At 38.2% G+C, this 16,721-nt stretch overlaps 1 protein-coding gene and 1 long non-coding RNA gene across 5 annotated transcripts in view; one reads left to right on the top strand and one right to left on the bottom strand.

The window, feature by feature from the left end:
- The window catches only part of HMGN3 (high mobility group nucleosomal binding domain 3), a 31,883-nt gene extending 19,814 nt beyond the window's left edge, over positions 1-12,069 (bottom strand). The window contains exon 1 of one of the 4 annotated variants that reach the window (XM_041765242.1): positions 11,795-12,069. In XM_041765242.1, coding sequence (XP_041621176.1) covers positions 11,795-12,037 — 243 coding nt within the window. In that variant the 5' untranslated portion in view covers positions 12,038-12,069. The remainder of the gene's footprint in view (positions 1-11,794) is intronic. The other 3 variants (XM_041765250.1, XM_041765262.1, XM_041765272.1) reach the window with 3 other exon arrangements.
- Positions 11,958-16,721, top strand: part of LOC121496723 — a 99,039-nt gene continuing 94,275 nt past the window's right edge. The window contains exons 1-2 of the long non-coding RNA XR_005989320.1: positions 11,958-12,076; positions 14,553-14,707. This is a non-coding gene — a long non-coding RNA (uncharacterized LOC121496723). The remainder of the gene's footprint in view (positions 12,077-14,552; positions 14,708-16,721) is intronic.

Below are 16,721 nucleotides of genomic sequence, written 5' to 3'. Positions count from 1 at the left end.
GATCCAAATAACCCACCCAGAGAAATGTACGTAAATCTTTTTTTTTTAATTTTATTTATTTATTCATGACAGACACACACAGAGAGAGAAAGAAAGAGTGAGAGGAGAGACACAGGCGGAGGGAGAAGCAGGTTCCGTGCAGGGAGCCTGACATGGGACTCGATCCCGGACCACACCTGGAGGTGGCACTAAACCGCTGAACCATAGGGGCTGCCCAAAAGTATGTAAATCTAATGCTGTTGCTCTTCTCCTAAAGTTAATATATAACTCAATTATTTGATTAACATAATGTTAATTTCCCCCTCAAAAGGGGGCACTGCCCAAGAAATTCTTGGAGGTTTTTCAAATAACAGATAGTTCTCCTAAATTCAAACATTCCTATGACACATGAAACAGATACTAAAATTTTTATTTAAGCCACAAGGATCATTATTTAACACCAGTATGGTTACTAAAATTTTTATTTAAGCCACAAGGATCATTATTTAACACCAGTATGGTTGTTTTTCATTCATTCTGTAGGTCTGTTTGGGATCCTCCAAGCTTTTAAAAATAGTCTTTAAAAACCCAATACTTAGAATTGAGAGATCACATTAAGAGGGTTAATAAACTAATATTAAATTTCTCTGCTACCTCCTTCTTTGCTTATGTCTATTAATTTCATCAGTTTCTATAAACCCAAATTCATTTATTGAGGTCATGTCAGGCTAGTATGTCTTCCCAAAATCTTACTTTGTTATAGATGAAAGTAATTGAGTTGAAAAACTGCTGTTAAAGACTGGATGAATCAAAATAAATAGCAACTACCTTTCTTCTGAGGGATGCTTTTAGGGATAATATCTCACATTGTATTCAAGTGTAAAAGATAACTGAAAGTAAAAGAAGAAGCCATGTTCTAGGATGTTTGATGAAATTTTATTAGCATAAATACATATAATGCAATAACAAAAGTATATCTTTAATATGAAATAAACAACTCTAAACATTTCACATATCTCTGGTCTGAATTGCCTCTTTCATCTGAGTTATGTTTTTCATTTGACTGGTTTTGTATGGATGGGAAAGCACCTGGCTAAAGTCAGAAGCCTGAATTCTAATCTGGCTCATGTCTCATTTCCCTCTGCTAGAGTTTCTTCATGAGTACAACTGAAAGATAATGGGCCTGAAGATCTCATTTTCCTGACTTAGCTGCTCATGTACTTATCAATCACACTACAGAAGTGTTACGGTGTATATTAGAGAGATGCCTATAGGTACTGGGGTCTCAGGAAAGGACAAAACAAGGGACCCTAAGGAATAATAGTAATAAACAACATATATTGCATTTACATGAAAGGCAATGATTTAAATGTTTTAATTCTTACCACAATCCTGTGAAGTTGGTAAAGAAGCATCATATCCGTTTTATAAATGAGGAATTGGGACCAGAGAGGTTAAGTTACTTGCTCAAAATTACCCAGCTAGTAATCTTGCTGGTAAGTAGAGACCTGGGATTCAGACCCACATAGGCTGGATCAGAGTTCATTCTCTTAATCACTACACCTCTCAGAGGGGTTTGTGTTAATTTTCTGAATTTCAAAATTGGGTGCAGATCTAGGATACTAGAAAAGCAAAGGGTTTCCAGACTGGGAAATAATTTAATCTGTAGATCTAGCTAAAGAGCACATAGTATGCAGTGGAGTGTTTCCTATCCCACCTCACTGGTGAGCCTCTTGGAATAACAATAAACAATTCCCATTAAAAATACTGTATGTTGAGATGAACATACATGTACTATTCTGGGTTTCTGAATAGTCACATACAGAGATAAAAGTATTTTTTTTTAAGATTTTATTTGAGAGAGAGAGAGAGAAAGAGAGAGAGAGAGAGAAGAGGGGCAAAGGGAGATGGAGAAGTAGACTCCCCGCTGAGCAGGGACCCTCGATGTGGGGCTCATGTGGGGCTTGATCCCAAAACCCAAAGATCATGATCTAAGCCAAAGACAGATGCCTAACAGACTGAGCCACCCAGGCACCTCCAGATAAAAGCATTTTTTTTATCTCATTATTAAAACTAAAGGAAAAACATCAGATCATTTCTATCAAATAGCCCTTCACATTTTTCAATGACTTTTACATTGTTATTGTATTTGGTCCTCTCAATAGCATGGGAATATACAGAAGTAACCTTAACATTCACATTTTACAGATGAAGAACAGAAGTTCAAAGAGATCAGGTGACTTTCCCCTGGTAAAGAGTGGTAAGTCCACACTAGACCCAAGTTTTCCAACTTTTATACCGGGGATCTCTCCAGATGGCCACATTGTTTTCCTATTTACCCAGATATGAATTGATTTCCATATCATTATCATCATTCCATTACAGCAAATGGTTCCCTGTATTCCTGCAGTTATGATGTTCAACAGTTTATGATGTTCTTTGTATTTTTTGCAAAACCGATGAAGTGATTGATGTGACCACAAGAAGGGGATAATAAAATTAAAAGCTGTAATTAAGATAAGAAGTAAAGGAAAGCAATGAGAAGTAGAAAGAATATAGTTTTTAAAAATGTATTATATGGAACACATCAGAAGGACTATTCAAAGCTTTACATTTTGATTAACTGAAATCTTTGGTATGTTTACCTCCCACATACACCATGCTTAGTACTCATGACTTCCCACAAAGTAGAATTTAACTAATTCTGTTCAGAATTATAAAAAAACAAAGCTTATATCCAAAAAGAAAAAAAAAAAAGAAAGAGAGAAAAGTAAAACAAAAACCTCAACACCTCTCAAGGTAGACTTTGTATTTATCTTTGCATGGGGCAACAATAATCAAAATATAATTTTAAAATAATATCACTTTACAGTATTCTTCTTAGAAATAATTTTTGTAATTAAACATTAATCATTGGTATTCCAGAACCTGAGATAAAAATCCATTCAGTCCTAGGTCCAAAAGATTTTCCAAATTAAAAAGCTTTTCTTCTTATTCAAAGAGTCCCAAAAACAAAAGCACCTGCTCATTTTTTAAATACAATTCCTAAGTGCCGGTAACATAATATTTACATTACAATCTCTCAATACAATATCTCAATATATAATATGCCAGGGTACTTAGGTGTTTTGGATCACAGGGGAGTATCCTTATTATTCTATATAGAACAAATTGATGAAGACAATATATCTTGGAAATAGTGAATCCAGCAGTTTATGGTAATTGGAAGAAAATATTGAGTTTTAGACCTCAATACTCAACGATATCAATACTTTGGTGAGGATATTGTGCATATATATATCTTGTATACGTCCATTAGTTAATTGAAATACCCAGAAGGCTTCATGGCAATGTGCCTCCCCCAGAAGCAGAGGCCTGGACCCTGAGACCAACCTTAGGGCATGATTACAGATAATGATGACTTGTTGGATAACGTGGACTGGAAACCAGAAAAAATGGCATCAGCCTGTCTTAATAAAGATAACACTTAATCAAATGAACACTCATGTATTTATATAACTCTTGATTCTTCTTTGTTTCGTTTATTGGGCATCTTAGTTTAGTCAAAAATACATGAGGTTCTTAGAAATAAACATTTATGGGAAGTATTGTAGTGTAATAGTTGAGAGCAAAATTCTTGGGTAAAAGAGGGCTAGCTTAGAATTCCTGGTACTAATAACCTCCTAGCTGTGTGACCTGGGGGGGAATTCCTTCATCTTACTAAATCCTAATACTCTCTTGTGTGCATGAGAAAGGCCGCAGGGTTCGGCAGTTAAAAGCACAGGCTCTGGAGCCAAATGCCAGGACTATAGTCCCTGTTGGGCCATTCCTTATCGCTGGGCCCTTCTGTAAATTGGCAGTTTGAAGAGTACATACCTTACTGGGTGGTTAGGAGGATTCCGTTCATTAATGCAAACTGCTCAGAACAGTGCCTGAGTTATGGGAAGCCATCTAAATGTTATTTATCTTGGCTGTCATTATTATATTTGTGAGATGAGAACAGCCTCATATAACTGTTGTGAGAATAACACGAAATAATATGAAATTACACCATAATACTTCCCATATATATTTGTTTCTAATAGCTTCACATACTTTGGTTTAAAATAAGATGCCTAATGAATACAAAGCATATAACAACTAAGGTCTGATACATCCAGGCATTCAATAAATGATAGCTATTTAAATTTTAATAGTAATAAATATATTTATATGTTGTTACTGGTATGTGTTCCTTAAAGAATTGAATTTTGCAACCAATTTTGAAATTTAAAACCATTTTTTTCTGTTTTCCTACTTCTGAATATGTGTATAACTTACCTCAAATATGCATTTGCCTTGGACATTTCTAAATGGCCCTGTTTCTGGGTATCTCCACAAGACATAATAATATAGGACTCAATAAATACCTTGGCCAGGAAATAATACTTGATGTGACTGAACTGTTCTAAGAAGACAGTGAGATGTACAAAAAATAAGCAGCCAGTGAAAAAGGAATTCAACATTTTGATTTGGTTTGTTATCTTCAACACTGATTTTTAAATTACTCAGGAGACTAACATCATATTTCAACTTACTAGGTACTGTGAAAGCAGACAGCTTAAATGGTGTTTATTTCAGTCACCATTTCCAAATTGTACCCTGCAGGAAAGTGGAATATATTTAACTTTGGTGTAAACAAAAGCACTGTTTTAGGTGGAAAATACAGGAAGAGAGGATCACTTGATAACTGATTTGCCAAGGGAATTTTAATGTTATATGGAGATATTTTAAAATATATTTTTTTCTTTGAGAAAAATCAGCCGTGTAAAAATGCACCAGATTAAACCTTATGTTCCTTCAAAAACTACATTTGTTATTTGGTTGGTGAACACCTACTTCTAGAACCACAGTTAATTAAACATGCAAGGTGAGATCTATTTGCTCCCTATCCACAGAGTGTGGCATTTGCCTTCCTACAAAATGGAAGCATGGTGCTTTTCATAAGTCTACTATTTCACTGTAGTTCTTCGAATAATTGAAAATTCCATTGTTTCAATAATGAACATCCACTTATTGTTTTACACATGCCAGGTGCTGTGCTAAGTATTTTGCATTCCCCATCTCATTTAATTCCCCCAACAACCCAATGAGGTAGAACCTATTTGTATCCTGTTTTATAGACAAGAAAACTGAGTCATAAAGATTTAGAAACTTTAGAAGTTTATGGAGAAGTTAAGCAATGTCCCCTAAATTATACCACTAATAAATGTCAGAACGACACCAGACAACCTCCTCAACAAGTATATGAAATAATTAAATTACTACTTTCTTCCCATGAAAATGATTCACTCATACATTTGTTCAACAAATAGTTATATTACCTGTGCTAGGAGCATGGGGTGTTAGAAACATCAGAACCATCAAATATTTCATGTTCAAATCAAATTACGAAGATTACAAAGTTAATTCTAAATTAGGTAATCAAATAACATGTGCCAATGTAGAAATACGGTGCTTGTCACATAACCACCTTTAAAATACACGAGAGTGGTTAAAAGAAAGGCATGAAGGCCATGAAGTCACTTGATCTTTACTAATGAGGGAGGGCAGTTACTGCACAATGTAATCTCAACTGCTAACCAGGCCTTGAATTTAACTTCCTCATACTTCAAAGAAAGCATGACTTCACAGGAAAGACCAATGACGGATCACCTTTAATAACAAACTAGTACTGACCCTCTAGAGATTTTTTTTAAAAAAAAACAGCTATAACCTCCAACCCTTTTAACCAAACAACTTCTTGTCAATGTTTTTTTCTTTGGATGTGCTTTAGCCAAACCTTTCAATTCTCATAGCTTTTCTTGTGGCTCATTATCATTTCTTGCCATGAAGTATAAATACTTACGTATGTATATTACCTACTCTGTCAGACTAAAAGATCCTTAAAAATGAGAGCATTTACTCATGCACTGCAAAAAGGATTTGAAAAAAAAAATTCACTTATTTCCCAACATGGTGGTGCTTTGCATAAAGGTGACGCTCAATAAATGTTTATTTAATATGAAATGAGTGAATTAATGAATAAAATGTACAAGCCTGTCATTTTGGAGCCTTTACTCAAACACAGGTACCGTATCAATATTAACTCAAACTCAGCAAGCACTTATGGATGGCATACTACACGCAGTTAGGCCCTTTCATATTCATACTAGAAAACTCAATATGGTTAAGAAGGGTATTCATCCTAAATTGATTTAAGATTCAATTCAATCCTTATTAAAATCATGGGAGGTACTTTGTAGAAGTCTATAAGCTGATTCTAACATTTATATGGAAGTGCAAAGAATATAAGATGAAACAATTTTGAAAAAGTAGAGGACTGACACTACCAGAATTCGGATCTTACTACAAAACCATAATAATCGTGATAATGTGGTATTGACATAAGCACAGACTTATAGACAATGGAAAATAACTGAGAGCCCAGAAAGAAACTTTACATTGATGACAAACTGGTTTTCCACAAGGGTACCTAAGCAATTTAGTGGGAACAAAGGATGGTCTTTTCAACAACTGGTGTTGGGAAAACTGTCTATCAATGTGCCAAAACAAATGAAAAAAGATACCCAACAAAACGAGAGAGAGCAAATTTAAACCCTTATCTCACACTAGATACATTAACTCAAAGTGGATCATAGAACTAAACACGAGAGTGGAAACTATAAAAAACTTCTATGAGAAAATACCTGTGGATTAGGCAAAGATTTATTAGACGTGATGCTAAATGGATTTTATCAAAATAAAAAAAAAAACTTGTTTTCCAAAAGGCATCATTAAGATAAATTATTTTATTTTATTTTTAAGATAAATTATTTTAAAAAGTCAAAGACTGGAAGAAAGTATCTACAAATCATACAGCTAATAAAGGACTTGTATACAGAATATTTAAAGAACTCTAACAACTCAAGACAACTCAATTAAAAAATGGGCAGAATATCTGAATAGACATTTTACCTAAGAGATACATTATGCTAGTAAGCACATAAAAAGATGCCCATCATCATCAGTTATCACGGAAATGTAAATTACATTTATTAGGATGGCTATAAGCATAAAAAATGACAATACCAGGTATGAGCAAGGATGTAGAGACAATGGCACCTCATCCACTGATGGTATGTAAAAATCACTTTGGAAAAGAGTTTAAAAGTTTCTTAAGCTGTTAAAAATACTTTCATACCACCCACCAGTTCTATGGTTAGGAAACTTCCCAAGAGAAATGAAAATATGTCCATGAAAGACTTACATATAAATATTCACGGCAACATTATTCATAATAACTGAAAACTGGAACAATACAAATGTCCATCCATTTGCGAAAGTATAAAGAAAGAATGGAATATCACTGGGCAACAGAAAAGAATCAAGTACAGATTCATGCTACAACATATATGAATATGTTCATATATGAACCTCAGAAATATCACGCTGAAAGAAACCAGACACAAAAGATTGTGTATTGTTTGATTCCTTTTATATAAAATTTCCAGAAAAGGCAAACCTAGAGACAGGAACTTAGTGGTTGCCTGGAACTCGGGTGGGAGCAGAGATTGGATGCAAGCAACTTGAGAAACTTTCAGAGCGACGGAAATGGTTCCAAACTGGATTATGGTAATGTTACAGAACTCTGTAAGTTTACTTAAAATTACTGACTTCCATACTTTGAAAAGATTAATAGACATTATGGTAAACAGATCATACCTCAAATAAAACTTCTTTTTTTTGAAAGGAAATTATACTGCCATCCACACTGCTTGATTGTTGCTAGAATGTCAGTATCATTCAGCACTTGGCAGTGATACTTCCAATCTTTTTTAGCAGGTTGGTTTTAAAAATCACATCTCCTTATTCTTAATAATACACATTTCTTTGATCTTTAACAAAACGGAACATTTCATCTATTTGAGTCTGCTATTTTCTTATAAGGATATACTTCTTTTCCATAAGGACATGTGAGACTTTTATCTTTTTGAAATAGCAAACCTTTTTCAGTGATATGTGATACAAATGTTTTTTCCCAGTGTTTCGTAAGTTTTTAAGATTTTGTTAACAATGGGTTTTTGTCATATTGAAATATTCATTTTCATGCAGTCACATCCATCTGTATTTTCATTTACAGAGTCTGTCTCTGGTGTTATGACATGTGATATTCTTTTGAAACATTAATCAGAAACCTTGAATACTGTTAGTTAAGCATCCCTTGTGCCAAGCCCAGCACTACTGGGCCTTTCCACTTTAAGAAAAGAGATAGAACCTAATTTCTAATTTCAAAGCTGGAGGCACATAGGCTTTTTTTCCTTAAGCCTTTGAATATAAAGAGACACTAATGTTTACACCCAAAATTAATGAACAATTGCCTCATTAGAGAATTTCTGATGTGATGATATACCAGCCATTTCCAATAGCTCCAGTGATGAGGTACTGGGAAAAAAAGGATGTGAAAATGTGTTTGCTGTTGCTAATCATGCCAGGACCATGAGTCTAGGCCTCACTGGCTGATGCCTCTTTGTAGAACATCATATCATCACATAATAACGTGACCACAGCAGGCATTCAGGGATGTCTGACCAGAACAGTCTAGAATTTAGTTACTCATTATCTCACTCCCACCTGCATATTATCATTTTCCCTGCTATTCCACTCACTACTAAAAGGTGGTGGGTGACCCTTCACCCTTCTTAGGTAATAAATACTGGCAAGTGAACTTTATTCGAATTTTGCAAACTCGGAAAGAGATCTAATGCTAACTAAAGAACTCTTTACTATTGAGTGCATGTTGCTTCAAAAAATTCTACAACAGTCATTAAAAAACCATTTGGTTTAATGTAACTATAACTATCACACACAAAGATATAGATAATACAAAGATATGATTAAGAAATTAAAAAAAAACGTTTTAAATTAATGTGGATATTATGGTCTTTAAGTTGTATGAACTGAGGCCTGCTTATATTAAGATACAATCAGAAGAGATATTTAAATGGCTGATAAAAGAAAATGACTCTGTTTTTCTCTGTATGTATTTAAGTCCTAACATACACTCGCAAGACCAGCCCAAATTCAACCTTCTTTCCCTACCAATCCTACAGCATTTAGAATCCTTTACCTATATTCTGGGACACAAATACAGTCTTAATGTTACTCAAGTGCTTTGCGCCCACTACTCTTATCACCTTCAACGAATTAAATATAAGCTTCATGAGAGCAAACTCTGTATCCCTATGACATTAAAGCAGTGCTAGGGTTCCAGATTTTACTCTGCAGAAAGCCTAAACAGGTGTTCATTAAATAATTTTTTTTTTTTATTTTGGAGAAACCTGATGAGATAAAAGTATTGTGAAGGCACTTAAAAAATTTATTATAATGTAAAACAGGCAGTCCTTGAGTCAAGAAAAATAATGTGTAGTATGTAAATGCTTTCATAGCTACCCAAGCTTTACAGCTTTCAAAGAATTTAGGCACAGATGGTCTTCAGTTCTTTTCTAGCATCTAGGTAGGCTTTGCCTAATGAAAGTGGTTTCCTGTGTAAGCTTCAGTGAGCTCCCAGGATTCCATGAGGTAGCTCTAAGGTGTGAGTGGTAGATGGGATGGCCATGGAGGCTGTGTTTAATTTGTGGCTGCTTTTGTCAAGGTATCAGCTTTAGGCTCCAGGTATAAATGAAAAGCCTTCCTATTAGTCAAGGACAAGTTTTCCATCTCTGAAGAAAAATCTGATGTCCTGAGGGATGACATTTAGGTGCTTGTACACCTGGCTGCCTTCTTCATAGGAACTCCTTGCCTTCCAGAGAAATAAAACAATAACCAAAAGCCAGTTCCTCTACTGTTTTTCTTTTCTTCCCCTCTGTTTGCTTAGGAAAGGTGGACAGTGAGGGCAAGTAAGAAGAATGGTTTCCCCAACTCTGGCCATAACATCAAGGACTCTAGTACATCAGGGTCTGTTGTATTAATGGGTTTGTGCACATCTTTTTGTTCATTTAGATTTGTTAATAATTCTCAAGAAAAGGGATGGCACTAATTCACTCTATATCTCGTTTCTTGATGGTTAGTTTTTTTGACTCTACTAGAATTCCCAACCTAGTCAATGAAAGCTCAGATGAATGCTGAAAACGGTGGCATCAATTTAAATACCCTAGTTCTAGTAGAACAGGGCTGAAAAACAAAATTCTCATAAACATTAAATTTAAGTGATGAATGTCAAGTGTTAGTACTCTTAATATGCCATCCATCTTCTCAGGCTCCTAATCTCTTTGCATTTCCTAAATTCGTCTTGACCTACCCACAACTAAATGAAGAGAATGAATAAATAATGTTCGCAAGTAGGGACTTTGAACCTACAGTATCTAATTAAATCTTTGGTTCTAGTAATTGGTCGGTGAAATGTTGGGTACCTCCTGTCTTTAAGCCCTAGCGCAATGGCCTTAACTAAGCCTCTCAAGGTGTAGTGAGGAGTAAAGGAACTAAGACAAGCCAAACTCTTCCCCTAGTGCGAAGCACACAGTATGTGCACAATAAACTCTAAGATGAACAACAACAAACTTCTGTTGCATTTAAAAAAAAAAAAAAAAAAGTGGAGGAGGCCAGTTCCCCACCACATTCTCCATAATGGCAAGTAGGAAGGGGAAAAAAAAAAAAAAGCTCCTGTAATTTTAAAACTTCCGTATTTCCAAGGGAGGCATGCACTTCCACAAGTCCGGCCAGTCTGTAGCTGATCACAAAGCGGGGCAGGTATTTGTGATTTTGCCTCACGTTTAAGGCACTGCCTGGTTTCCAGCCCTGGCGAGCCGTGGGGGGTGCCCAGCTTTCCCCGAGTCACAGCGGCCGCACGCGCGGTTTCCGAGGGCGGAGGAGAGGCTTCCCCGGCCCTCCCCGGGGCAGCGACCGGGGGCGGCCGCGCTCCGCGGGCCACGCGCTCCGCCGTGCGAGACACCTGGCCCCAGGTCCCCGGGAGCCCCGAGGGGCGCGGGAGCGCGCGCAGCCCGCCTTTCCCGACCGCGTGCGGGTTAGGGCGGCCGCAGTGGGGCCGTGGCCCGTGCCCTTGGCGGCCACAGCGCGCGCCAGCCGCGCCGTCCCGTGCGGCCCGCGGCCAGCTCCGCCGCGCCCGCCGCGCACCGCCCGCAGGTCCCGGCCGCCCGGCCCCGCCTGCGCCGTCCCCAGCCCTGACTGACACCGGAGTTGGTACATACGGGTCTGCAGCGGAGGCGAGCAGGGGGGTGAGTGCTATTTTAAACATGGCTTTCCCTTCGCTTGGCCTCGGAGCCGGCGCGGCGCGCCCAGCAGCGGGCTAGGCCCACCTGGGAATAACCCCAACATCTGCAACATCTGCCGACTTGTTTGTTTGTTTGTGTATTTATTAGGCTCTCCCCATGCGTGGACTTGTTTCACCCCCCTCCCCCCTCCCCAACACTGCTTCCTCTCCACGCTAATCACAACCCGGCAGTTTCAAAGAGGAAACTCCCCTCCTAGAAGAGGGGGAATGGAAGGCTCTTTTGCTGCTTCTTGTTCGAGGTGGAAACCATTCCAGCTAGCAGGAGTTCAAAAAGAAGGGAAGCCGCGTCGCTGGAGAGAAAGTAACACTGAGGAATCGATAAGGACGGACGGACGGAGGGAGGGAAGGTCTGCAACAGGCATCTGAAAACAAGCGTGGAGAAGCAAAGGGATTCGCAATTCCTGACTTACTCCCAAGCGCATTCCGCGCAATCCACTGCAATGACAAGATCGGCTGTAAGCACAATTTGGAGGCCTTTGAAATCTTTTTTGGGGGGGGAAGACTTACCTTTCTCTTCGGCATAATGATTACGTTCGTGCGGCTAAAAAGTAAAGCAACGGGCTGGAACTGCAGACGCCGCCGCTGGATGCCGCCGCTGCAGCTGCTCACGCGCAGGGCACGGCGTAGCCCGGCCTCTCCGACCTGCACCTCCGCGGCTCCCTCCAGGGGCCCTCTACTCGCTCGCCTCCCCGCTCCTCCAATGAGGAGCCCCGGCAGCCGGCCGCGAGGCCCCATTGGCTGCGGCAACATTCTAAATTCCACGAGGGCACGCCCACCCCAGCGCACACGGTAAGCGCTGTTGTAGTTTCCACTTCACCGAAAAAAATCTGCCTGGTGACTGAGCATGCCCAGTTCAACTAGTAACCCCCAAGCCACACGGTCCTGGAGTTTCATTGTTTGGCTGCTCCCTCTTTGGATCCTGTCAGTAGGCCTTTATGGGGGGGGGGGGCAGTAAGCATACACACCAACTTTATAGTGTAAGTGAGTGCACAGCCGGCCCTTGATAACGATTCCTACCCTATAAAGGCTTGTCATGGACGTTAGTTTGGTGATGGAGACTTGTAAGAGTGAGTGTGTTCTGGGAGAGTGTGGCAATTTCAGAGGGCCTCAGTTTCCCCTTTTAGATATCTAGTGACAATAGCTGCTGAAGTTACTTAGTTTTAATTTCCTAAAATCTGTGATTACAAATCACGCACTCATTCAGCCAACTTCAAACGAGGCTTGAAGGTGAACAGGGTATGTTTGTTATGGAACTTAGGAAAAGAATGAACAAGATCAGATTATTTATATTTGAAACATATATTTAAAATATACATAATTTAATGTTTCTAAAAATTCTGCAAGGCATTAGACTGGCATTGCAGAGACGTTTCTGAATTTGTTTTATGAGACCAGTTTTACCCTGATACCAAAATCAGTGTAAGATGTCAAAAGAAAAGAGAGCTATGGACCAATATCCTTTATAAACATAGACACAAAAATCTTGAACAAAATTTTAGTAAATCAAACCCAATAACGCTTTAAAGGATAAGACATCATGACCATGGAGTTTATCCTTGGAATTCAAAGTTGGTTTAACATCTGAAAATCAACCAATGTAATTCACCATATTAATAGAATAAAGTAAAAAACCAATACAATCATTTTAGCAGATACAGGAAAAGCACTAGTGAATGGGTATGCAAACTGTGGTAACCATATACAATACAATATTACTCAGCAATAAAAGGGAACAAAATATTTCTACATGAATGAATGCCAAAAACAAGATGCCATGTGAAAGAAGTCAAATACAAAAGACCATACTGAATAATTTCATTCTTAAGAAATTATAGAAAAAGCAAAATTAGGCAAGCTTAGTTTCATAATCACACTGGAAGGCAAAAATTGACATCGTAGGAAAATATATTGAAGTCTTACACCACAAACTTGGCCAAATCGACGTTGGTCATGCACAGCCTACAAAGATGCATTAAATAATGTCATCAAGTAATTAATTTTAATGCTTACCTTTTTTTCTTTATTAATTTTCAAAATAATGAGTTGACATCCTAGCAAACTCCAGAAGTGGTCAATGACTTTCTTTTTGTAATATCTTTAGGAACTCATGAATTTTTATACATTTGGTGTGCTTCGACCTATTGCTATTATTGCTATTGTTACTATTTTTTTATGCTCATATTGCCCCAGTATGAATTCTTTTTCAAATTGGTCCTTTTGACATGATCCCAATTGTCTTTGATAGATTTCTTACTTTCAGGAAGTCAGTGGATCACAATATACTCAAATAACTCAGGTAAAATCAGTTCTTTGAGAATTGGATAAAAACTTTGAGATTAATAATTTTATCATAAAAATCATATTTATAATGGAGTTGTCTTGGAAGAGAGTTAATTTGCAAAATGCTTGGTGGTTAAAAGAAAAAAAAAAGCCAGTGAAGACATTTTTAATAAGATATGTGTGGGAAGGATGCTGGGTAGCTCTTGTAATCTGGGTTGAAAATTTTTTTTTTATGGAGATCAAAATGTTTCACAACAAAGGTAGTCTAGGGTGAATTTTTCCCTCTGATGATAAGTTGGCTTCTTTAGTTTATATTTTTAAAGACTCAACAACAGCAAACAAAACTGTAAATGTTTTTATTGTGCATAATAAAATAGCTGCAATGAACGTGAAACTTGCTAGTTGGGTAAAGAAAGTTGATTGTGGGAACCTTGGGTCATTTGAGCCTCTTAGTTCATTTACAAGTGATGAAAATAACAGATTAGTTTTGAAATGAATAACAGCATCAATTCTTTTTCCTTTGAAGTGGATTGCACCTGCCTGAGCAGAACACTGGGGAATGGAAGGCTCTCCCTGTACCTTCAGGAGCTTTCAAGGTCTGAGAAAATAAGCACAGACTTCTGGAGGAAGGAGGAGTAGGCAAAGAGAATAGTTTAGTGGGTAGCTAGAATTCCAGGTTAGGAGATAAAGACACTTGAGCAGAAATGAGCGTGCCATATGCAAGACAGTGAGGAAGAAAGGTCAACCTGGTAAGAAGTAAAGACTCATTTGTTTATCAGTATATTCTGCTGAGTATTTTACTTGCTTCAAAACATCAGCCTCTAAGCCAGTAGTCTTTCCTACAAGATGTGGAGACTATCTTAGCCAAGATAGACAGTGGATGAATGGAAGGGAGTTACTGCCTGAAGAAGAAAGAAGGAAAAATTAGTGAACATATTTCTTTTCCAATTCCAATTTCTCTCTCCTTCTTTCCTACTCAAAACAGTCGGAATCGTATATCTACCTCAGCATTTTTCAAAACAGCTGGTCAAACTCATTGATGGTATCATGACTATCATTAAGGGAGAAAAAGAGTAAGAAGGGAAAAGAAAAGAAAGAGCAGAGCATGGAAAATATCACAGTGCATTTCACATGGTAAAGGTAAGTAGTGTTTTCTAAAATGTTTCCATTTTTCATACATTCATACATACACACTACACATGTACGTATATAGTTGTGTGTGCATATGTGTGTGTGCATATGTGTGTGTGTAGTAGGTGTTCTAGGTTGTGATGTGAAATGTATTTTTGGGATAGGTATTGGTGAAGAAACTTTAAAGTTACTTCACAGGGGCGCCTGGGTGGCTCAGTCAGTGAAGTGTCTGCCTTCAGCTCAGGTCATGATCCCAGAGTCCTGGGATCGAGCCCCATGTCGGGCTCTCTGCTCGGTGGGAGAGCCTGCTTCTCCCTCTCTCCCCTGCTCATGCTCTCTCTTGCCATCTCTCTGGCTGTCTCTTCCTTTCAAATAAATAAATAAAATCTTAAAAAAAAAAAAAAAGCTACTTCACGGCCCTAATAAGGTTTGTGGATCTTTGGGGTTCCAGCAGTTTCTTCCCCTAGAAGAAGGGTGCTGAATCTTCAAATCTTGAACGGAAATTTTGAAGGCAAGTAATCATCTCCCTCTTGATCTTCTTCCCTCTTTTAGGCAGGCATAGGCAGGGTTTTGTTTTAATTAAAGGCAGAGTGCTGGAGAATTAATATCTAGAATCTATATAATGTTGCTTTTCCAACATTGAGAATTACTCAACTCCAACTCAACTCCAACTACTCTGTAATTCTGGAATAAATTGTTTTTTAATAAATTGGTCAAAGAATTTCAAAAGAGAATGAATTTGGGAGTATAACAAAACATCAAATTAACTGACAGGAGGTGGCAAAGGGATACTCTTATTTTGTTTGTATTTTTATTGGTCAAATCTCTGGCTTGCTGGATGCTAACTTTTGAAGAGACCGTGTTTAGTTTTTACAAAGTAATCAGGTCTAAGAGCTACCAAACCCAAATCACAGGAGCTGCCTGATGCAGGTTCGTAGACCCTAAGCCCAACTTACTGAATCCGAATTTTTAATGGCTGAACCTGGGAATCTGCACTTCAAACAAGTTTCTCCTATGATTCTTTTATATATTATGTAATTATGAGAAAGTGAGAGAGCACATGCACGCAAGCAGGAGGGGCCGAGGGAGAGAGAGAGAATCTCAAGCAGACTTTGACTGTAAAGCCCATCTTGGGGTTCAATCTCACAACCCTAAGATCATGCCCTGAGCTGAAACTAAGACTTGGACGTTCAACTGACTATACCACCCAAGCACCCCTCTCCTATGATTCTTCTCCTGGAACTTGAGAATTTTAGACTAGGCCTTAGTTCTCAAGAACTATTTGCAGAATGCCGGAACTTAGATTTGAATGATGTAAAGGCCTGCTGCCTACATAACACACTTCCAGAGAAGGAGCATAATTCAGTGGGTGAGACTTCCCTACTATGGACCTCACTTTGTATTTATGCTCCATCTCTCCTCAGTTCCAGCTTTGCTTGGCACTACATGCTTACTTTCCATTCTTCTCTCTCTTCTTCTCTACTTGCAAGGAGCCTGAAGGGTCATTTAAAAGTCTACAATTTGAGATCCCTAGAATAGCAACTCCACCCATCTTCCCAGGCAGCACTCTAGACTGCTCCTTGAGCCCCTGACAAGATTAAATTCCCTGGCCCCACATCCTCAAAGGGAACCTAACCTGCCCAAAGTTTCACAAACCACACCCTTTCAATGTTTTATTATTTCAATGATTGTATAACCATATCTTGTAATTGCATTAACGTCAAGGGGGGCAGGGCATTCTGTGATCTAATAACAGGAACCAACTTGTTTTTCCCAGCTTTCAGTCAAATTTAATCTGTGTTAGATTATTTATCCCATCTATGTTCTACAGTCTTCCCACCTCCCCCCACCCCCAGTCCTTTTAAGGTTCAATCTCTGTTGTTTACCTCTCCTTTCTCTTGTTGCTGCTGCTTAAACTCATCAGAGTGTAATTAATTTGTTCTTTGTAGCTCCCAAATGACTATTTGGGGATGAATTTGCCATGCTCAGTAGCTAGAAGCATGGACTGGGCTATATTTGTTCG

The sequence above is a fragment of the Vulpes lagopus genome, chromosome 1 (assembly GCF_018345385.1).
Source record: "Vulpes lagopus strain Blue_001 chromosome 1, ASM1834538v1, whole genome shotgun sequence".
In the NCBI taxonomy this organism is placed as follows: domain Eukaryota; kingdom Metazoa; phylum Chordata; class Mammalia; order Carnivora; family Canidae; genus Vulpes; species Vulpes lagopus.
This window is presented reverse-complemented; position numbering and strand designations above follow the sequence as displayed.